Raw genomic sequence first — 23617 nt, forward strand, 5'->3', positions numbered from 1 at the left:
TTGAAAAAATGTATTTGGCGTGATATGTTCTCATGGATCAGGCATTTCATGGTGGAGGTATGTGCTCTACCGACTAATGGAGAGGTATGCCCTTCTGGTTTAATTTGCAATACAATAGCACAAAAGCAAAGAGCAAAAAATTTGAGCAAACCACCAAAAATAATCCTGATTTACCAGACTCTGTGGAATTGCGGTTAGCTCCAAGTCTGAGAGGTCAGGGTGTTTCATTCCAACCCTGGTCCAGTCATCCCAAAGACTTTAAAACGTGTACGTATTGCTTCCTCGCTTGATGCTCGGCAGTTAGAAGATAGAGCACGGACAAACCCTGTGGATTGGTATCCCTTTGGGAGGGAGATTTCTCTTTATAAGCGCATAACTGGCTGCAGAGAGAAAAGCGATGCCGTCAATATCAACTCGTGTGTGTGTGTGTGTGTGTGTGTGTGTGTGTGTGTGTGTGTGTGTGTGTGTGTGTGTGTGCGCGCGCGCGCACGCACACGCTCTTCCATGAACCTTAGACTCCAAAAAAAGGAAATTGAATATTGAACCTCAACCCATACTCCCTGTAACTTTTGTGGAAGGTGAACACAAACCATTTAATTGAGTACAATCCTAACATTTTGAGTTGGAATTGTTTGGACTTGTGATCACAATAGTTTGGACAAATTGGAATTCTTTTAAAAATGCAGCACACTTAAGGAATTAAAAAAAAGCAAAGCGTATTTGATGTATAGCATCACAAAACAAAGGTAGTGCCTGCAACAGGTGCGGATAAGCAGCTCCCTTATATAACAGTGGATTACAAACTGGCACAAATTAAAAATGACTCAGATTTAAACAGCTTTTGAAGGCTCACCTGCCATGATGTCCTCAGGAACGGCAATCAGGTATGAGCTATGATCAAACGTGGGAAAATTGTCATTCTCGTCCTGCAGGGGAAACAGGGTCAAATGAGGAGAATGCAACACCTGCACACACTGAATGTGGCTAAAAGGTCTTTTCATTAAAAAAAAAAAATGTAGAAACATTACCTCCACAATGTGACCATGACCCAATACATCTATTCTTTCTTGCAATAATGACAGGTGAATGTAGGATGGATGCAGATTTACTGTAATTAGGTGTCTCGCTTTACAGAAGAGGGGGATGGATTGGGGTTGGAGGGGGAAGGGTGAGATACTTTGCTTTTCCTGTTTATTTCCTTTTTTCCAACAAATTACAATCACACACCATTCCTTCATTTCTGAACCAATCCTCTTCAAGTTTCGTATGGAAGTACATTGGTCCAATACACAGAACCGCATTTACCCAAGAGCAAACGGGGGGACGTGCCCAGGAGCCTCCACCACCCAAAACGTTCCCAGAGGCTTCCACCACCCAGGGGTTTCCACCACCCAGGGGTTCATCCAGGATTAAGCCAAGCCATGTCGGCCCAAGCCATCTGCAGAAGCGTTATCCAATGTTCACAATCGTTATGCCTTCCATTTCAGTTTTCCCTTCAATGTAAAACAAGGATTATCAAATATATATCCAAAGATTGCAGCTGATAGCGGTCTCGGGCCTTGAGAAGGCTGTAGTATGTACGGGCCTCAGGCCTCGAACAACTTTCCCTGAAGCGATCGTGTTGTTGTTGATGTTGATGTGAAGGTAATGTTGAGGTAATATTTCTTTTTCCGGACGTGATCTTGTCCATTGATGGTAATAAAAGCCCACAAAAACGCTCCTGAAATTACGTATTTCATCGAATAATTTAACTCGTGGAGCCTGCAATGTTCTGAAGGTAACGACGATGCAAACAGAAAATGGAATCTTGGTGCCACAGAATGAGATATGAGTTTAGGGTGCTATCAGTGAAAAAGGTTGAAAACCACTGCTCTACTTTATCGTTCATGGCAGAAAGGGCCTCCACCACCCATGTGTTCCCCAGGGCCTCCACCACCACAAATCAGGCATTACAATATACCCAGGTCCCTTTTCTATTTACCCCCCCCTTTTTTTCCCCATCTTGTTCCTATTTTCAGGTGTCAAAGGTGAAACACTAAAATTAGTCGCTGGAGTTTGTACAAAGGAAAAATGGCACAAAAGGGCTTTCAAATAGCCCTGATAGGGATGTGGATAAAAATGTCAGATTCGAGTCAGTTTTGAAATTATGCAGGGGTGAAAAGGCAACGATTTCTGACCGACAAAGCATTTATATTTCAACCAAAACAGACAAGACTTGACGCAAAAAATACCTTAACACAGCCCTTTCACACGTTGATCTAGTGTCTTAATTATTTAATTTGGCAAAGGTTTTAGTGATCACATATTGGTGATGACGCACCTCGAGGTGTCGTAGATGCTTTTTTCAAACTCGGCCATGCTGAGCTTAACCTATTTTTGTTAATTTGAAAACATTGGTTATGTGGCCACCCGTCGTATGTGCCCAAAATGCTCGACATTCAGAATTGCATTGAACAATATTTTGCGATGTTCAATAAACTTGATAATATGCTCACCAGCTTTATCTGGCCACTCAGAAATACTGTTTGAATTGACGAACATTATGTAATATTTTTGTTTTCTGCATTGTTTTTTTTCAGTTTTGATGTTTAAGGTTTTAATAAACGCAGTTTAGATTTTGCATTGGTCAAAGGTCAGAGACTGTCAACATCATAATGAGAATTTACAACTGCTAAAACACATATTTTGCATACTGTTATTTTTTTCATTACATTTCTTGATGAGGAGTGCAAATTAGGAGAGGCTGCGTTCACTTGGGAATGCCTACGATTCTAGTTTGTGTGTGTTGTGTGGCAGTGTGGGTGGTTCATGCATGATTAAAAAGTCAATCGAGGATGGTGCATGACAAGAGTGGTTGCTGATCACCGTTCAAAGTTGCTGCTCACCATTGCATGATGCATTTGCAAACTTCTTGTGAATCAACACAAATAAAGTAAATCATCATGTAATGTGTGTGTGTGTGTGTATGCACCCCTGAACTGGTGAACAGAATGAGTTGAAAACTTGTGGTTGTCCTTGGGGTCTGTGGAGGAAGGTTTTTAGGTGGTTAAAAAAATTCATAGTCCCAGGGGTTCAGGGTGGGGAGAGAACCCAAATTCTCTCAATGTAAATATGTAATGGCATAGTGCTGCTCCTGGTGGGAGGGGGTATTACAAGTCATACTAAAAATGTGAAATAACATGCTCGCAACCTGTTGGAACAAAACAATGCTCCCCAAAGGGGGTGCTCGGGGGAGGAGGGTCATGGGAGGTCAATCAGCAAGCGAGAATTGCATGAGACTACGGCTGTAGGTGCAATTAGGCCGCAATTGCTTGTAGAATTGGAATTATGATGAAAGACAGAACTGACCTGGTGTTCACACCATCTGTGCGCCCCCGTTAGGGTCTCAGTGCAGATTAGTTAATAGCAAAGGGCGTTCTGCTGGAAATGGCAAGGCATATGCTCCCTGCAACGAACATTTTATAAGCGACACAGACAGACTCTCCGTGGAGTTGTAACAGGTGCTCTGTCAGCGGTAAATTTCACAAGAATGTGAACACTTTGAAAACGCAGACATCCTGTAGGTGAAACCGACGTCGTAGTTTGCGTCACGTTCCAAACATGACAGTGAATTATGGGTTTTATAGCGGGCACATCGGGGTTTGATAATTGGTGTGAAAACTCATTACTTCATGTGGTTTAAAACATGGATTATTTCCCGTGATGCTTTAGTCACGCAATTACCAATGCTTATTCAATGAAACCCCAGTATTTCATCGTCGTGTACCTGCAGCGGCCGCACAGGTAGCCGCACTGAAAACCACTCGTCACACATTAGCACAAAGAAAAACGCACATCAGCGTCTGTTGCAATTCTACTTACATAAGCTTCATTGAACATTATTAATCTACTTACATAGCAAAGCACAACCATTATGGATTGCACAGCAACTGGTGCATGAATATTGTTCTTTTTGTCAATACCCTTGATACAGGGTTGTGGGTTGGCTCAATGCCCTGAACTTTTGTGTTTTACTACAATGATTGAAGGTTGAAATCCCGACCCCAATGGGATATGAAATGCTAAACCAACCGGTGTATTTATTTGTGGCCTGGAAACTGCTTTGATACACAGTCCTCAATAGATGTGTACTTGGACCAGCCATGAGGCAAATAATTCAAGAGTATGCTGATGATGCCAAACACCAAATCATGCACATAATCTGCACAAACAATATACTGTTAGCAGAAACGGTGTTTTGTGGATAAATAGTTTAATGGTAGCATGTACTACTATTGTGATTAATATTCCATTGAGGATCTAACAATTACATTGTTGGGCAATTCCCAGTAAGTTTTGGATGACCACCAGTTCGCAAATTATTTTGCTGTCCGCCAGTGTTGATTGATCATAAATATTTCCTCTCAAACTGTGCTAACTCCCACCCTGAACATTTGAACTTGCATGTGTATATCTGCTCCCTATGGTTGGTTCAAATTTGCCATTACTTGAAATGTGCCATCTGATCGGTAGGCTGATATCAAAGATGGACTGGTGATGGAGGTGGAGCATAGGGAAAGACAATTTAAGTGGGTATGCAGACAACTGTTGAGACATAAAGTGAAATGAGGAGAGAGGGAGAGAGATTTTAGCGGTGGGAGAGTCATGGCACGATAATTGAGATTGAAAATGGGTAGGTGAGAGGAGAGGAGTCACATCCAACTTTTGGAGTTCATTGATTTTGCAGCCGCAGGGCACAGCAGCACATGCTCGGTTCCAAAGGGGATCAACGTTGTCGTTGTTATTTGACAGCGATTCTGTCCATTCATGAGTCAGCTTTTCGACAGCATTGTTTTACCCACTGCCAAAGTGCAGGAGGCTTTTCTGCCTGTTCCAACTGTGGTGCTTGATGACCATTGGTGCCCTCAAGGCTTTTTCACCTTTATCTATGAGACTGTATCAACATTTGACTACTTTTGGTGCTCTTTTGTCTCAGCAAAGGCACCGCTCCACATAATGTCAATCCACTCAAAGTTTTTCCATGGTGCCAAAGGCCAATCATTTTCCGCCACAGTCCTGCAAGCAGGTATCGGCTGAAACTGTCATCTCCCTCTTGCTCTACTTTTGCCAGCTCACTCCCGATGTCCTGTTATCATCCCTGTGATAATGGAGCAGTCTTGTTCAATGTAGATTTGATTTGTTGGTTAAAATATGCCGAAAAGAACCAAATAGCTCTTCAAATCTTTTTATGCCTCCACAATTCATGAAAGAATGGTGAGAGTTATATTGTTAGATAATGTGCAAGACTTCCCAAGATTGGGTGTCTGCAATAACATAAACGTGGAGAACCAAATGCATTGTTTTCCCACATACATGTACAAGTAATGGCATTCGTTTAACATAGTGTTATGGCAGTTAGTTGGTTGGTCCCTCTCATCATCATTAACCCTCGACAATAGGTTGTCCCAACCATGCACTGATCAGTCATTCATACATCTTGTAATTAAAATGCTGTATTCTGGGACATGCAGATTAATACACGATACACAATACAGGAGTTAGCCAAGACTAACACAGCCACTGAGCTTGGGGGAAGTTCGGTCACTTCCCGGGGCACTCTGACTACCACCAACGCCACAATTGCGCCGCCCTTCTCACTGCACTCAGCAGGCATTTCCTAAGGAGGAATTTCCTCTGTGTGAGATATGTGTGTGGCAACTCCACTACGAGCCTTAGATTCCATTTAAAAAATGAAAATAAGAAACAGCAGTCTGTATGGATAAGTGTGAAAAGTGACACCACTTGATGATTCTGTGTCCCTGAGGTGGAATCTAGAATGTAGAAGTGTACTCCAGCCCTCGTGCTTAAGCTATCACGAATCCTATCTGTATTCCTAAAGCTGAAAAATGTATACCCTTGCAGCAGGATGGTGGAGGACAAGAGTGACCCTATAGGGTGCTGCCCACCCTCCAAAATAACCAGAAAGCATGGGTGGCGAGAATCGTCGTCACATTGCTGAGACTTTAATCACTTTTGTGGTGGAGTCTGCGGGCCTACGGGGAAGGGCATGGTGGTGTGGGAGTGGTCGGAGTGGTCATCGTATCTGCAAGGGATATAAGGTGTGCGCGCCGCCTGAGGCGTCGTAGGAATGCAGTAGTCGAACGCGGCTTGTGCGTGTGCATACGTAATAAAGGAGAGTCGCCGGGCAGAGTACGCCCGCGCTTGCGCTTGTGCAACACAGCCCGGCTCGACTGTTCCTCCGCTCGTGTCTGCCTGCTAAGCATCTTCCATTCAGTACATTACAGTTGGCTGACGAGGATCTTCGGATCGGCGTGTGCAGGGCGGCAAGTAACCCGGGCAGTTCCAAGCTACGGAGCCAAGGGTCTCGCCAGTACGAGCATGGCAGAAGGTCGGGGCACGGCGCACGGACGCGTACCCGTGTTCGGGGGAGATGAGTTCGAGTTGTTTTCTGAACAGTTAGGTTGCTACTTTCGTGCGAATGATGTAGAGGATGAAGAGAAACGCAAGGCGATCTTGCTCGCCTCGCTATCAACGGAGCACTACCGGCTGCTGAGTGATTTGGTGGCTCCAAATAGGCCCAGTGATGACGTGCTATCCTTTCAGGACATCGTGGCGAAAATGAACCCACTTGGCGCCAGAGAAGTCATTACATCTCGCGCGGTTCCAGTTCGATCATCTCGCTAAGGGTGGCGAGGAGCACGTTGCGGACTTCGTAGCACGGGTGAAGCATTCGGCTGTGCCGTGCAAATTCACGACAGAGGAGCGTCCGGCACGGCTCAGAAATCGTTTTATTTCTGGTCTGCGAGACGCAAAGATGGTAGCAGTCATCCTGCGGTTGACCGACATCACATTCGACTCGGCGGTCGCGACTGCTTCATCTGTCGAGCAGACACTAACGGATGTCCGCACCATTGCTGGCCAGGACGTAATGAGTAGCTCCAGCTGGGGCATGTCGGCTAATCCCGAGGTCCACGCGGTGACCGCACAAGTGCCGCAGGTCGCGCAACCCAGAGTCCGCGCGATGGCTCAAGTGCCGCAGGTTGCACGCGCGCCTAGCGGTGCGGGACGAGGGCGCGCACCGCAGCACGGTTGCACCGGGAGCGAAGGGGCACCGCAGCACGGTCGCACCTGGAGTGAAGGGGCTTTCCGGGGGTGCTGGGGGTGTGGGGGTCCGCACCTGCGACAAATGTGCCCGTATAAGAACACCGTGTGTTTGCATTGTCACAAGGTGGGACATTTGAAGCGTGTGTGTCGGATGGCGGGGGCCTCCGTTGGGGTCTTGGATGACGAGGTGCGGGAGGACTCCAGTGACCTGGAGATCGGCCTGCAACCGGGGCATGACGATACCGGCGAGCCGGAGCAGGAGATGCAACCACGGTTGAGTCTGTTTCCCGTTGGTTCGGAGATGACGACGCCTTTCACGGTGGAGGTCGAAGTGAATGGCCAACCGACTGTGTTTTGCGTGGATACCGGGGCTGCGGTGTCGGTCATGGGTGAGCAGGCGGCTCGTGGTCTTCACGGTATTCGCCTGGTCAAGACGGCCTTGTCGTTATACACGTACACCGGTGAAGCGATTGCACCGCTTGCGAGGGCCAACGTCTCAGTGCGCTACCGAGATCGACGCGCCCGGCTCTCGGTGTTCGTTGTACGAGGGGAGGGGCCCGCCCTTTTGGGTCGGGACTGGCTGGCGCACCTCGGACTGGATCTCTGGTTCGTACCTCCAGATGTGCCAGTGCTCTCTTCGAGGCCTTCGCCGAGTACCGAGGGCGAGGCTCTGGCGGCGGGGGCCGCGTCGATGCAGCGGGAGCGACCGTTCGTTGCTGCCTGCGGCGGTGATGTGCGGTTCGGGAGCGGCGAGAGCCATATCAGCTCTCGCGATGAGTTCCCGCGCTTCGCTTGCGATGAGTTCCCGCGCTTCGGCAGCATTCATGAGGCAATGCGCGTCAGTGTTGTTCAGGCAGCTTCAACAGGTGGCGGTGAGCCCGTGGCGTTAAAGGGAGTCGCGAGTCACGACATCGAGTCGACAACCAAGAAACGGACTCGTGATGCGGGTTGTGGGTTGTTGTTCATGGCATATGTGTTTTTCCTTGCTCTAGTGATGCAGTTTAACGTTGTTGAAATAAATGCCAGCAGTTCTCGTGTGAAAGTGGATTTGGCGGAGATCAGTCAATGGGGTTGGTATTATGATCAATGTAATGTGGGGGCGAATAAAAAGGTTGGGTTGGCCTTCCATTGTCCCGGGCCGCAGGTAGTTGCTTTGTCATGTGCTGGGAGTTTATCAAAAGACTGCGCTGTACGAAAAAGTGAGTTTGCAATGCTTCGAGTGATGTTCGTAGTGATTTATAACGAGCCTATGATTGCAGTGTGGTTTAAATGGAATTGCTCCCGTCTAGCTGCCGTGTGGGTCTCGGAGATCGACTCGGAACCAAGACTGGTGCCCTGGTCGGCGTTACCCCCACCTCTGGTTGCGAGCGCAGCTCTGTGTTCGCTCAAGGCCGTTTAGATGGGCGTTGGCATCTCAACTGATTGTCGTGCGTGAGTTGTTTTGGAGCATTGAGTGCGTACAGCCAGCGGCGCTGTTCAGCGCCCCCGGCCAAGGTCGATCAAGGCTGCCGCTGGCGCCACGGCTTCCAGACAGCGGGCTTCCGGCCTCGGAATGTTTATCTGCGTCGGGTCTGCCTGGGGGGAGTGGGCCGGAGGCGTTTAATGGTGCCGGGGGAGGTTGGCTCAAAAGATCGCCACGACCTCGGCGAGGGCCATGTCAGCATGAGCCACCTGGGGGCGTTTCCGCTGGGTAGGGCTGCTGTGTTTTTTTTCGCCTTGCTGCTTCATATCGGTGACACGGCCAGAGTTTGGGGGGTGCTGTGTCTTCGGAATCTGGTCGGGGCGGCTCCATTAACCCGCTTTCACGCATTATATGATGTGGTGTGCTGTTATACTTCGCTGTTTTCATTTTATTTTCATGATTGTTATACCGAAGTCCTTCGTGTTGTTTATGCTTCTTATAATGGTGATCATTTAATAATCATAGTTTTAGGGGGGAGGAGTGTGGTGGAGTCTGCAGGCCTACGGGGAAGGGCATGGTGGTGTGGGAGTGGTCGGAGTGGTCATCGTATCTGCAAGGGATATAAGGTGTGCGCGCCGCCTGAGGCGTCGTAGGAATGCAGTAGTCGAACGCGGCTTGTGCGTGTGCATACGTAATAAAGGAGAGCCGCCGGGCAGAGTCCGCCCGCGCTCGCGCTTGTGCAACACAGCCCGGCTCGACTGTTCCTCCGCTCGTGTCTGCCTGCTAAGCATCTTCCATTCAGTACATTACAACTTTGAGCTCAGCAAGTCTTCTGCAATTTTGTCACAGATTTCTCATTGCTGTACTATCACTTTCATCCAAGAAATATTATTTGATTGCTTTTGTGACCTCCAGGTGCATTTTATTTTATCACACTTCAGTCGTGGCACTCCACTATAGTGCAGCTAGGAAACTATCTCGAGGAATGTGTCTCAATAACAAAAGCAAGTCATGCTTAACATCATTGGATGTGGGAAAACCAATCAAAACCAAGCCCATAACAAGACCTATCATTGGCTGTAGAAAACGCATGCTAATCCTCAATGACTAAAAAAAAAAAAAAATTAAAGCCTTCTGGCAATCCATCATTGTAAAGTACGGTCAATGAGAACAACCAAATGCAGCAACATCAGAGCTGCCACTGCCATGCTAATAAACTACTCTAAACATTCTTTAAAATAAAATAACAGCATAAAGTTGGACATCCTGCTTCCAGTTCATACTAAGCTTAAACTTATCCATATAGTTGGTTCCAACACAAACTGCATCCCTACAACAAAACCATAACCATAATAAAAGAGTGCAGCACACATGAATGCTCAGTGGGATGAGAAAAGAGTGCATGAGTTGGGAGAGCGGATAAACCAATATGTTTGAGGCATTCGAGATATCCAATCAATGAGTGTTCATGAATGATAAAGTCTAACCAATCAGCAAAACTTGTAGTAACGCATTACACAATCTGGGTGGTGTGGGGGAAGACACTGCATAAATATGAGCATAACTAGCTTGAAGAGATGATGAAGTAATCCCAGGTGATCATATTGCGTGATAAAATGCACACAAAAGTTCCTTGTAACCGAGATAATGACCCAAACATGATGATATTTTGAAACAATTTGATATTTGAAGACCAAAACTGAAATCGTGCTCAATCTCAGAGGCATTCAAGAAAATGTTTTCTCAACTTGGATGTGGCACAACACACACAGCTCATGGTACAGTATACTCAAAGTACACAGCCACCTGGAAGCTCGCGGAAAGGCTTCTGGATGAAAATGTAGCATGACGTCCAGAACATGCAGAGTGCTGTGTATAGTGACAATGTAAGTTACTCACAAAGACTTCCACAAAGACAGATGTTGAGCTGCTGAGAGGAGGCTGCCCCCCGTCGCTCGCTGAAATTGTCAGCTCAATAAGTCCTCCAGGAACAATCTCATAGTCCAGCTCTCGTGCCAAGGTCACAACTATGAAAGGCGAGTTTTAGAGGACATTTTTTATGATGTTTCTTGCAAGTTTCACCACTTTGTATCTCAAATATCAAAGCTCACTTAGAGCTGCTAATTGTTTATGTGAGTAAACCAGCATGCACAAATTGAAATAGTAATTTGAGGAGTCAATTCCAGCAACATGCATGCGACGCAGAAATCAAGCTTACTTTCAAGCTCACAGCATCGCTTCCGTCAAATGCATACAGTTAATTACATTCAATGATTACCAGAAACATAATAAAATATTGTCCCACCTCCAAAATGATCAAATGAGCCAATTTCACATGAACTTTGCTTTGTTAATGCAAGTTGCAATGTTTTGCACTTTTAGAAATTAAATCAATCACATAGGCATGAACATTTAACAACATAAACAGCCATTGCTTATAGTATGTTTAAATCTTATATAACATGTTGTAAACCATTGTACACCAAGTTAGGTTATTATAGGTGTAGGGATTTAGTATAACGTTAACAACAACAACAGGAGATGAAATGATTTCCATGATAGTGGCCAAAACAACCTTTTATTAAATACTCAGGTGACTTATTGTCATGAAGTTTTCCCAGGAATATCTGTAGGCAGGTGCTAATGCACCACATTGAAAAGTTCCATGAGTCCAGTAATGGTCATTTTCCTTGTTTCCAATTAACATGAATGGGTGTGGGTGGAGGGTCACTGGTCAGATGGTCACTTCATCGTTCCAGTTAGACGGCTGCTTCGTCGTTCCAGTTAGACGGTCACTCTTGGCGTACCTGTTTCTTGGGGGTGACGTCGACTAGCGTTCAAGCCTGTTTGCGAGTGAGTGCACGGCAAGGCTGGGTGCTGGCAAAGGACAAGGCAAGCTCACACATTTCAGGACGTTTTTGTTTGACGGACGACTTCTCTTTGGTGAGCGAGATGGTTTCTTCCCCCCCCCCCCCCGAATGATCTGCTGGGTACCCTTGTCTGTGTTTAGTTGTTAAGTAAGTCAATCCCTGATAAGCATCTACTCTTTGTCTCTTTTCTTATCACTTTAATTGATTTGGAATTTATTTCTTTTTACCTCACGTAAATAAGAAGTTCTTTTTATTCGCTTTTTTTTCTTATTTATAAATTATTTGTTGACGTTCCAACCTGCCCATGCTTGTCCTTTCCTTCCATTGATCCAGCATTGTCTGAACCTATATGGCCTGGGAGGTAATTACCACACGACTTCACCAATAATAGTCAGCACGCACCAGCGGTTAAACACTCGGCCACCCTAATTAAGATCTAATCAAGATAAGATTGGTGCTTTGCTGAGGGCATGCTCCCCGTTCAGGTGACCACATGACCACTAGTTAAACGGCATAATTATATGGTGGACACTGGAAGGCGTTCGTGGTTCTAAAGCAACCCACCACAACACAAAGTTAATTGTGAGCAGTTGCCCCAGGTCTGACTTTTTCCGAGAACAAACGGGGATTAAACTCCCTCATAATACACTCGGTACCCGTGGCTGAAACAATATATATATATATATATATATATATATATATATATATATATATATATATATATATATATATATATATATATATATATATATATATATATATATATATATATATACCTGAAGACCCCTGAAACTGCTGAGCAGAGGAGAGATGAACGTGATGTGAGAATAATGACAACTATAAAGGAAAAAGACTGTGTGGCGCTGGAAGTTTGTTATCACCGTAAATGTTATATATATATATATATATATATATATATATATATATATATATATATATATATATATATATATATATATATATATATATATATACATACATATACATACATACATACACACACACACACACACACACACACACACACACACACACACACACACACACACACGAGCCAAAACATTATGACCACCTGCCTAATATGCCGTTGGTCCTCGTGTGCTGCCAAAACAGTGCCGACCAGCCAAGGCATGGACTCCACAAGACCCCTGAAGGCGTCCTGTGGTATCTGGCACCAAAACATGAGCAGCAGATCCTTCAAGTCCTGCAAGTTGCGAGGTGGAGCCGCCATGGATCCGACTTGTCGGTCCAGTACATCCCACAGATGCTCAATCGGATTGAGATCTGGAGAATTTGGAGGCCAAGGCAACACCGTGAACACTTCATCATGCTCATCAAACCATTCCCGAACAATGTGTGCAGTGTGGCAGGGCACATTATCCTGCTGAAAGAGGCCACTGCCATCAGAGAAAACCATTGCCATGAATAGGTCATGTGGAGGTGGGTCGGTTCGTTCAGTTTCATTGTGCAGATCACCAATCTAAACGAAATTTACCCTGTACATTCATGAGAACACACCATTGAAATTCCTACTTGTTTCCATATGCACAAGTTGACACACCAACAGTTATTACCATTTGAAATTACCGCCGTGAAGTGGGAGTGGCGTGCTTGTAATCGCGGAGGAAACGACCAGGAAACAACAAATAAAGATGGGGGCACCCATGGTTGTCGTGCGATTTAGAGTGATTTTTGGTCTTTCAACAACCAAATATGCGTTGTTTCACACTTGGGCGGGGAGGATGATGAGAAAGTGACGCAATTCACAGATAAGAGCTGGTGTAAGGTATGTGAGTGTGCGAAGGCTTGGTGCGACGCCACAGATAGTGAAACTATCAACAAATGCCGTTTGCTGGCTGATCAAATTATGAAACTGCTGCCATCCTCCTGCGGATGCCGGCTGTCACCGGTTCTGCTATGCGTTGTTTTGTAACAAGGATCATATAAAACACACTGAAGCCAGGAAAAGGAAATCAGAAGCCAGCACTACTGCAGTTTCTGCTGGAGCCAGTGAGGTGGTGGGCAGACTAGAAGAAGAGGGGCACTCATACCACAAAATATGTAGAAAATCTCTCAGAACCTCTGTAGAAAGGGTGGCTGGCAAATCAGCTGGTGTACTGCCAAGAATTTGTGTGATATGCCAGAAAAAAGACAAATTCATCCGTGTCAAAGGAAAATCTCAACGTGATCAGTTGTCCCTGGCAGAAACACAGGATGGAGGAAAGCTAAGGGAAACTGCTGAGCAGAGGAGAGATGAACGTGATGTGAGAATAATGACAACTATAAAGGATAAAGACTGTGTGGCGCTGGAAGTTTGTTTTCACCGTAAATGTTATTATGAGTATGTGAATGACACATACCACAGACAGAGTCAAAGTAAACTCCAAACTCAGAAAGTGAACTATGACTCAACATTTGACATTTTCTGTGATAAAGTAATCCAGGTAAGACTCATTGATGGAAAGCAATCTATATATATATATATATGAATAAGTTGTGTGAGATGTTCAATGACCTACTCAGAGTTTGCGAAGGTCAGGATAAGGCCAACTACCAGGCAACAAGACTGAAGAAAAGACTGCAGGAACGGTACCCAGACATGATTTTCTATCGTCCACCAAAAATGTCTGAGAGCAAAGTGGTGTACATGAAGGACATTGATATTGGTTCCATTGCTCAGGCTGCAGTTGTAGACAGTAGCTCTACAACAGAAACAGAGTCAACTACAGAGGATGAAGCCAGCCAGGGTCCACAGCAGGGTGACTCAGACCTCAATTTACATGTTCTATACTCGGGAGCACTCATGGTGAGGGATGACCTGAACAAACACCAAAGTGTGGACATTACATGGCCCGACTTGGAAATGGTGGAGCTGGCACTAGAGCTTATACGGGAAACTCGTACTTCGAACTGGCCGAAACACCTTGCGATCACGAGAGCGTCAATGCCCTGGTACTTTGCGTACGGTCACCTAAACTATGCAAGGTACTTACCCGTTTACTGGCTGGAAATAGCCGGGCTGGAGCACTCCCACCCAGACACCTATCAAGCGTTCATGGACGGCAAATGCACTGCCCAACGGCATACTCGTTATGGATTTAGTTGTATTGCGTGTGATCAGATCATAGAGCAGACTTTAAATAGGGACAGCAAGACCAGTGGAGGCATCATTGGTTACACTCAGAAAAGCACAGCTGTGAAGAAGTGAATTCTGTCCCAACCAGCACGTGCGGAAATCGCAAGGAAATGTGAGTCCATGGCGGGTATCCACAACGAGCCCCGAACGAGAAAGGATTTGGATGTGTCGAGCTCTAAGAAGAACGAAGCAGTGGTGGTACAAGTGATGGACACAGTACTTCAAATGATTAACCCTTTCTCCGGCGCTCACCTTGAACTCGTCAATATTAGTTCAGGTGTCATCGCACCGCCAGCCACTTCTGCGGACTTGATGAACGCGTATGTCAAGGGAGAGAATGCTGTTGTGCAATTCATGCGTGATCGGCTTCTCTCGGGTGAGGTCCCATTCTTCAGTCCGATTTCGAAGGCCAAATTGGCAACTTTCTCAAAGGCGCAAGGAAAGTTGGCGACTCCCCACCAGCAGACGCCGAAGGTTGAAATTGCGAATGAACATCGTCTTTTCAGACGACTGCTGTTGATTGGCGAGTAAAGCAATGTAACACTCCACAATCTGCTCGCATACCCACTGGCGAACATATCTTTCCCACTGGCATTCGGTGATAGTTCGATTGCTAAGACGGCCAAAGCCAAACTCCGCAACCATATACTGAAACTGTGGCCCGATTGCCGTGTGGACGCTCAGCCTATCCTAGGTGCAACAATTGTGGATGGAATGGCCGTTATTCAGGCGATAAAGGCTGGTTCACTGCATAACACTTTCGGCAAACTGGAAGAGATGGTGCTGAACATCGTAGTGGCCAAAGCATGACATAACCAATCTTCGAGACTGGACGTGGTGTTTGATACTTACCCAAGTATCAGCATCAAGTGCCTGGAGCACGCCAGACGAGCGGGCAGGGCGGTCGATCTTCAGGTATGAACCATCTGCAGACGTGATCAAGCCCTTCCAAATCAGTGGGCCAATTATCTCCTGAGAGGAGCCAACAAGGAGGCGTTGATAGAGTTCATCATCAAATCGTGGATGAGAAACATCTCTCCATCAAATCTGGGTGACATGCTGTTGTACGTCAGTCATGCCGGCAAATGTGAGAAAATCGAGGCGTCGAATGGTGTCATGACTGTGTCGTCAGTACCTGAACTTGAATGTGACCATGAGGAAGCTGACACGAAGCTCCTGCTACATGCCGCTCACGCGGGACAGAATGAAGAGTTTGCATAGAGAGTTTCGACACCGATGTGTTTGTGTTGGCATTGGCTCACTCGAAGTCGATTCGGGCACGAAATTTCCATCTGGTCACAGGAAGTCCCAAGGACATTATCGTCGTTGACATTAGGAAGCTGAGTAATGCCCTGGAAAGTTCTGTCTGCGATGCGTTGATAGGTTTGCACAATTTCACGGGAAGTGATACCACCAGTGCATTCCACGGTAAGGGCAAAACAAGGCCATTTGACTTGATGATGAAGAGTCCCCATCTCATCACCTGTTTCGGGAGCATTGGTCGAGAATTCACGCGAGATCAGAATATCATTCACGACCTGGAACAATTCGTCTGCACCATGTACAATCAGCCGACCATGAAGAGTGTGGATGAGGCTCGCTACAAGCTATTCTGCAGCCAGTCGCTGGGAGAACAGAAGTTGCCGCCTACAAGCGACGCTCTGATGCTGCATTGCAAAAGAGTGAACTATCAGTCTGCGATCCACCACCACGTGACTGAGAGGTTTATTGAAGCCCCTTCTCCTACATTTCACGGATGGATGGAACGCAACGGAGCACTGATTGTTCACTGGCTGAACAACCCACCAGCGCCGAAGGAACTGTTAGAGGCGACGAAATGTAATTGCAAGAAGACGAAATGCGAGACCAACCAGTGTTCTTGCCGGTCAAAAGGAATGTCCTGCGCAGAGTGCTGTGGGTGTCAAAACTGCGCCAACGATGAACAGACCCGTGCAGAAATGGAACTTTTGGATGATGAAAGCAGAACTGACGATGATTCCGACGATGAACTGTGAATGCAGGTGTCACACTGCTTTTGCTGTGGTAATCTACTACACATTAGTATTCAGATTGGTTAGCATGTAATAGTGGACTTGAGTTTTGTAACAGCAGCAGTCAAGAGCCTAGTTCAGCAACAGCTTCAGAGCAAGAAATACTGGAGTTCTAAGACAGTAATCTTCTTGTGGCGGTTCTACTTTTCATCAGGCTGAGTCGCGCAGTCTCTTTGTCTTTGATTTAATACATAATAGCCAATGTAACTGTCTTTAATAGGCGCTGTAACTGTCTTTAAAAGTCAATGTAACTACCTTTAATAGCCAGTGTGGCTGCCTTTTAAGCAAAAAGTTGCCTTGGTCAACTCGAAGGCCTGTCTGGTCAGTCCAGACGTTTTCGGCCGGTAAATATATGTAACTGCTTCGGTTTACGACCTTTAATTATAAACATCTTTAATAACAGTGAATAGGGTTTTCTTTGATATTTATAACTCTATAAACATATTGTATCATTTTAAGACCTCACAAGAGTTTTCACACAAGAAAACTCACAAGAGTTTTCTTTGACATACAGATCAGTCTAACCTTGATTCTTCATTTCTGTGTCAAAATCGTGCTTTAATGTTCGGTGTATCTTTAATTGCCAAAAATGACCAATTGTGTCACATCCTCGACGTGGAAACAAGTGGATTTGGACTCGGCGTCTGAAATTCTTTAAGTATGCCAAATTTCATCCAGTTTGTTGATCTGCACAACGAAAATAATTTTCTGAAGGTAATAGCGAGTACCTCCACATGGTCTAGAAGGGGTGTACCTGGTCTGCAACAATGTTTAGATAGGTGACGTGTCAAATTGACGTCCACATGAATGGCCGGACCCAAGGTTTCCAAGCAGAACATTGCATCACAGCATCACAGTCCCTCCACCGGCTTGTCATCTTCCCACAGTGCCACCTGGTGCCATCACTTCCCCAGGTAAACAGCGCACACGTACACGGCCATCCACGTGATCTAAAAGAAAACGGGACTCATCGGACCAGGCGACCTTCTTCCACTGCTGCAAGGTCCAGTTCCGACGCTTGCATGCCCATCGAAGGCACTTTCAATGGTGGACAGGGGTCATCATGGGCACTCTGACCGGTCTGCAGCTACGCAGCCCCAAATGCAGCAGGGTGCGATGCACTGTGGATTGTGACACATTCCTCCCGTGACCACCATTAAAATTTTCTGTGACTTATGCCAGAGTAGACATTCTGTCGGTTCGGACCAGATGGGATAGCCTTTGTTGCCCTCATGCATCGATGAGCCTTGGGTGCCCAACACCCTGTCGCCGGTTTGTGGTTTTTCTCTTCTCGGACCACTGTCGGTTGGTACTCACCACTGCTGACCGGGAGCACCCCACAAGCCTTGCCATTTCAGAGATGCTCTGACCCAGTCGTTTGGCCATAACAATTTGGCCCTTGTCAAAGTCACTCAGGTCTTTACTCCTGCCCATTTCTCCTGCATCCAACACATCAACTTCAATAACTGACTGTTCATTTGCTGCCTAATATATCCCACCCCTTGACAGGTGCCATTGTAACAAGATAATCAATGTTATTCACTTCACCCCTCAGTGGTGATAATATTTTGGCTCATCGGTGTATATACGAAGGCCAGTCAATAAGTAACCTTAAAACATTTTTCACAAATTGTTTGTTGCATGTACGTGTGTAAGAACTGTGATATTTTTCAACATAATCTCCATTGCATTCAATGCATTTTTTCCAGCGCTTTACCGAGGCATGTATTCCTCTGAAAGCAAAAAATATTTTGGCTGCTTGTGTAGGCATTCGTGCACCGCCTCTTGGATGTGGTAATCGGAAGGGGTGAGGTATCGCGAGTCGGGTGGATGAGGAAGACACTCGAAATGCATGTCCTCGATTGTTGCAGCTGTAGCGCGGGCAGTATGGGGCCGAGCATTGTCATGCTGCAGCAAAACACCGGTAGTGAGTAGTTCACGACATTTTCATCTGATTGCTGGTTTCGGATGATTTTTAAGGATGTCGCAGTCTGACGCACTGGTGACTGTGGTTTCTCTGGGCATGCAATGCTCTACAAGTGGGCTTCGACTATCTCAGCGGAGTGTCAGCATCACTTTTCCAGCGGACGTCTGTGTGCGGAATTTTTTTAGGTCCGGTGAAGTTTGTGGCGCCACTCTTTGCTTGCCCTCTTCGTTTCCGGCTGAAAGTAGTGGACCCAGCTTTCAACCCCATCACTCTGCACTGTAAGAAAGCGTCGCCTTCTGTTTCGTAACATCGCAGAAGTTCTTCACACGTGTCCACTTGCATGTGAAAACATGAGCTAAAGAAAGCGTGTGATTAAAAACACCACACAGTAATCACCAATGTTGTAATCACCACTGTGAGAGGTGAGGAAACACGAGGTGAGGAAAGCGTGCGATTTGCCATGCCACCTCGAGTTCTAGATGGACCGTTGTTGACGTGGATAGATGCGATAACAATCGACATGAATAACGACGCTGGGAAAAACTGTTACAAGTAATTGGTCAGTGCTACGACCACTCGACTAATGAAGGGAAGAACGGGCACACCCAATTGGTCAGTGCCGTGACCAATCGACGAGTGAATATTGCTGACATATCTACAGCGACACAACTTCGATTTCTCTTTCAGATTATTAAGGATGACTTTTCCCTCGTGACAGCATTTTGTGAATATACCTGCAGACGTTCTTTCCTTCAGAAAATATTTTGCTTCGCACCATGAACAGATGCCAGCCATTTGTCCAGTTAAGTGTTTTTGTGGAAGTGCTATTGGCGTAGCTTCTTCATGCAACTCAAGTCTTGCTCTATTGTGTTGGACATGATGTGAATGTCCTCCTAATGTCCTCTTAATGTCCTCCTTTGCCGAGAATTAATTTCCCGCCTTTGTCGTGCATTTTCTTTGGTTTCTGCGGTTCTTCTCAGTCTGTGACACTCACAATCAATTTATTGCCATTGCCGTGTTTGTTGTTCGGTTTCTGCAGATATTGCTCTTCTGCGATGTTTCGATTCAATATCCCACCTTCATCTTGTTTGTTCTTTGGTTTCTGTAGATCTTGTTAATCTCTGAAGCTTTGCATTCATTTCCTGCCTCATTCATACCTCAGTTTCTGCATTTCTTCAACAATCACGAACGTTCTTCTCTTTTCTCGCTGTCAGCAACCGTCTTGTGTGCTTCGGTATATTTTACACATAAGCAAATACTTTTTATCGAAGTTGCAATAACATAAACTGTACAATTGATATTGTTACGAGTTTGGAAGCCTTGTGCACATAGACAGACAGCCGTCCCATAACTTAGTTATTTCGATAAGTATGTGTTTCTAGTTAGAATCCATCCCCGATGTCTAATGGGAATTAAGTGGATGTGCGTTGCGCAGTTATTTGATAGATAGGATTTTTACATCACCTTCACCGACAACAGCACCTTCGCTCCATCCCGACGCCATAACGCTCGCGGTGGGCGGAGTTCAAAAGGGCCCGGCCTCTCACTTGCCCAATCAGGGAAATGCGAGCGAGTTCCCCAGCGGTCGGCCAATGAGCACAGCCCACGCAGGACCATACTCCTCTTCCTGTTTGAGGGGCGGTCCACCGTGATTCCCCGACACGCCCCCCGACCAATCATGGGGACGACCGATTTCCCCCGGCGAATGAGGGGTGCAGTGACGTGAGACATGTTCCCCACCCCCCGACCCCCGGGGGGGGGGGGGGGAGAAGAAATAGACGGGATGGCACGGTCATCAAGTCAGTCTACGCTGGTTCTTCTGGTCTTGTCCTGCCGCTGAGTCTACGCTGGTTCTTCTGGTCTCATCCTGCCACTGAGTCTGCGCTGGTCTCCTGTCGCCGGCGTCTGCTCTCGTCTTGCCGCTGGGTCCGTTCTGGTCTCGTCTTGCCGCTGGCGCTGGTCTGCGTCTGGCTGCCCTGGTCCGTCTTTTGGTGAGCGGAACTCCGGGAAGGGGTGGACGTCCAGCCACGTGCTCGCGGCCAGGTAGCCAGCCATCCTGACTCCTAGCGAAACTATCCTCCGCGGCTGGAGAGTCGAAGAAAGACCATTTGGTTCCGTTTCTCTTGGGTGTGCGACTGTGTGGGCCCGTCTATAAGTTGGAATTGTTAAGTGCTTTTTGCTGCACATGATTGCATTGCTTAGTCGGTTTAACTCTGCTCTTCCGTGTCCCCCCCCCCCCATTGTAAATAAATATCCATTTGTTGAATATTTCAGCTCGTTTCTGTCCTTTCCTTCATTGGCCAAGCACGGTGCATGTTGGGAGAATTAAAAAGGCCGTTGCTGCAGTAGTTGTGCATTTGGACCGAAGGGACCTCAATAGCCATCCGCTCCAGTTATGCACGGGTCGAGCACGGTTACGGCTCGTCCCGTTTGAGCTCCGTCGAGGGTGTGGATTCCTCGGTTGCTCGCCACGTGGTTCTCTAGGTATTTTGAAGATTGGCAAATAACCCTGTCCCACATGGCTGAATTATTGACGATTTGCAGTCCTGTAAGGGGCCCGTACCTTCGGAGTTATCCGAGGGTAACAATCTGAATTCCTGGTGTTCGGTGGAGTCGACTCTGCTGCTCCAACTGGCAGTCGTGCTCGCAGCCGATACCCGGCCCACAACAATATTGCTCCATTCACATGACCCACCTTGAGATTATGTTGCTTTATCATTAATTTTTGAAAACATCAAAATAAACGAATGTTTTTACATCTTTTGTGGGGAAGCACACCGCCCAGCTCTGCTGAGTGGAACACAATGCAGAATGTTGCCATGGCAACAGTTGCAAATGGAGTTTTGGGGAAATATCCCCACCCCTGAGAGATGGGGTGAACATTTTTGCACTTGTGCAAACCTCTTGAACCAGCCAATTCGTTTGGTAGCCTTCTGAATGTGGTCCGACCAGCAGTTTAGGTGTTACGTGACACACAGACAGATGGACATTGAATATTATTATAGAGACATGTACATCGGAAACGATATAAGGGAGAAAATGAGGGCAGGAAAAGTACAACATATAAATCATTCACAGCAGCAACACCAGAGCACGTGGCAAAGTAAATACATGAGTGTACGAAGTAGGAACATACAGTGTGATCCACGTTTCACACTGAACCATTTTTTAAATAACTTTTAAAAACATTCAAATATCAATAAAACGGAATATTTCAACTATAGACGTCACGAATGATTGTGCTCTTTCTTCTCATTCGTGTTTCTCTTTTTACAGATAGTTTATGAAATCGTGAACACTTATGCGATGTGGAACTGAGTATAACCCAACTACTTTGTTATTAGAATCACGGGCTAGTGTGTGATATAATAGGTGAAGCTGTCCTTCTTGGTTTGCTTCTCCTACTTCTGCATGTACCGAGCTATGGAGTGGAAATAAATGACAGACCTCCCGTTTATATCTGTGTTTGGCCACGAGTTATGAACGCACCAACTTGCAATGCAAAGCTGCACTTTTTAGCATGGACACAATTCATAATTCGAAGTGATATATGAAGTCTTGGTTATTCAGTGCTGTTTCAGTCAGGAATATGACAGAAGGAATGCAATTTATTAATAAAATTAATAAATCTCCATGACATTGAATATGGATTGTCCTTCAACAATGTAAGCCTCAGGCCCAAACAGTGTACATTGAGAAGGTTTGCAAAAGTCCTCAGCACTTTTAAAACATCTTCCTCTCCCCCACTCCCCACCAAATTTGGCTTCTGTATCCATTTTGCCCACGACTTGCGTTCTTCCCGACCCTCATCGTTATCCGCATCCCTCATTTGTCCGTCTCCGTCTATTTTCTCCCTCGGCACTGCTGTTGGCTTTCCCCCCTTCTCGTTCTGCCATTTCTTTTGTGATGTGTCCTGATCTATTCTGTGTTCCAGCTCTTCCACAAGCAGGGACTGTTTATACAAAATAAAAATAAAAATCTCAGTCAGTAGGCCAACCAAAAGTGAAAAAAAGCAGTTTCCGTCATATTTTGCTTTCTCTGTTACTGAAGGGATAGCAGAAGATGACTGTAATAGGTGCGTGTGCGTGCGCGTGTGAGTGTGAGTGTGAGTGTGAGTGTGAGTGTGTGTGTGTGACTGAGAGACCACACACAAATCTACTTTCATATAAATAGTCCATTCTCAGATGCAAGAGATAATGAGGAAGATAGATATATATATATATATATATATATACATATACAGAGAGAGAGAGAGAGAAGAGGAAGAGGAGAGAGAGAGTACAGGAAGAGGGGGGAGAGAGAGAGAGAGAGAGAGAGAGAGAGAGAGAGAGAGAGAGAGAGAGAGAGAGAGAGAGAGAGAGAGAGAGAGGTAGAGAGAGAGAGAGAGGTAGAGAGGTAGAGAGAGAGGTAGAGAGGTAGAGAGAGAGGTAGAGAGAGAGGTAGAGAGAGAGAGAGGTAGAGAGAGAGAGAGAGGTAGAGAGAGAGAGAGAGAGAGGTAGAGAGAGAGAGAGAGAGAGAGAGGTAGAGAGAGAGAGAGAGGTAGAGAGAGAGAGAGAGAGGTAGAGAGAGAGGTAGAGAGAGGTAGAGAGAGGTAGAGAGAGAGAGAGAGAGAGAGAGAGAGAGAGAGAGAGAGAGAGAGAGAGAGAGAGAGAGAGAGAGAGAGAGAGAGAGAGAGAGAGAGAGAGGTAGAGAGAGAGAGATGTTGAGAGAGAAGAGAGAGTAGAGGAAGAGTAGAGGGAGAGGAGAGGGAGAGAGTAGAGAGGGTGAGTAGAGAGGGGGAGGAGAGAGAGAGAGAGAGAGAGAGAGAGAGGGGGAAGAGTAGAGGGAGAGGAGAGAGAGAGAGAGTAGAGAGGTAGAGAGAGAGAGAGAGAGAGACAGAGAGAGAGAGAGAGAGAGAGAGAGAGAGAGAGAGAGAGAGAGAGAGAGAGAGAGAGAGAGAGAGAGAGAGAGAGAGAGAGAGAGAGAGAGAGAGAGAGAGAGAGAGAGAGAGAGAGAGAGAGAGAGAGAGAGACAAAGAGAGAGTGGAGGAAGAGTAGAGGGAGAGGAGAGGGAGCGAGGAGAGAGAGTGAGTAGAGAGGTAGAGAGAGAGGTAGTGAGAGAGGTCGAGAGAGAGGTAGAGAGAAAGAG

At 46.2% G+C, this 23617-nt stretch overlaps 1 protein-coding gene across 1 annotated transcript in view; it reads right to left on the bottom strand.

The window, feature by feature from the left end:
• Window positions 1-23617, bottom strand: part of CDH23 (cadherin related 23) — a 683120-nt gene that overhangs the window by 344237 nt on the left and 315266 nt on the right. Inside the window, exons 17-18 of the mRNA XM_085883587.1 lie at window positions 10406-10533; window positions 854-926 (exon numbers count right to left, since the gene is read on the bottom strand). Coding sequence (XP_085739713.1) covers window positions 854-926; window positions 10406-10533 — 201 coding nt within the window. The remainder of the gene's footprint in view (window positions 1-853; window positions 927-10405; window positions 10534-23617) is intronic.

Source organism: Eptatretus burgeri, chromosome 5 (genome assembly GCF_056783735.1).
Source record: "Eptatretus burgeri isolate ZD-2024b chromosome 5, Ebu_testis_v1, whole genome shotgun sequence".
NCBI lineage: Eukaryota > Metazoa > Chordata > Myxini > Myxiniformes > Myxinidae > Eptatretus > Eptatretus burgeri.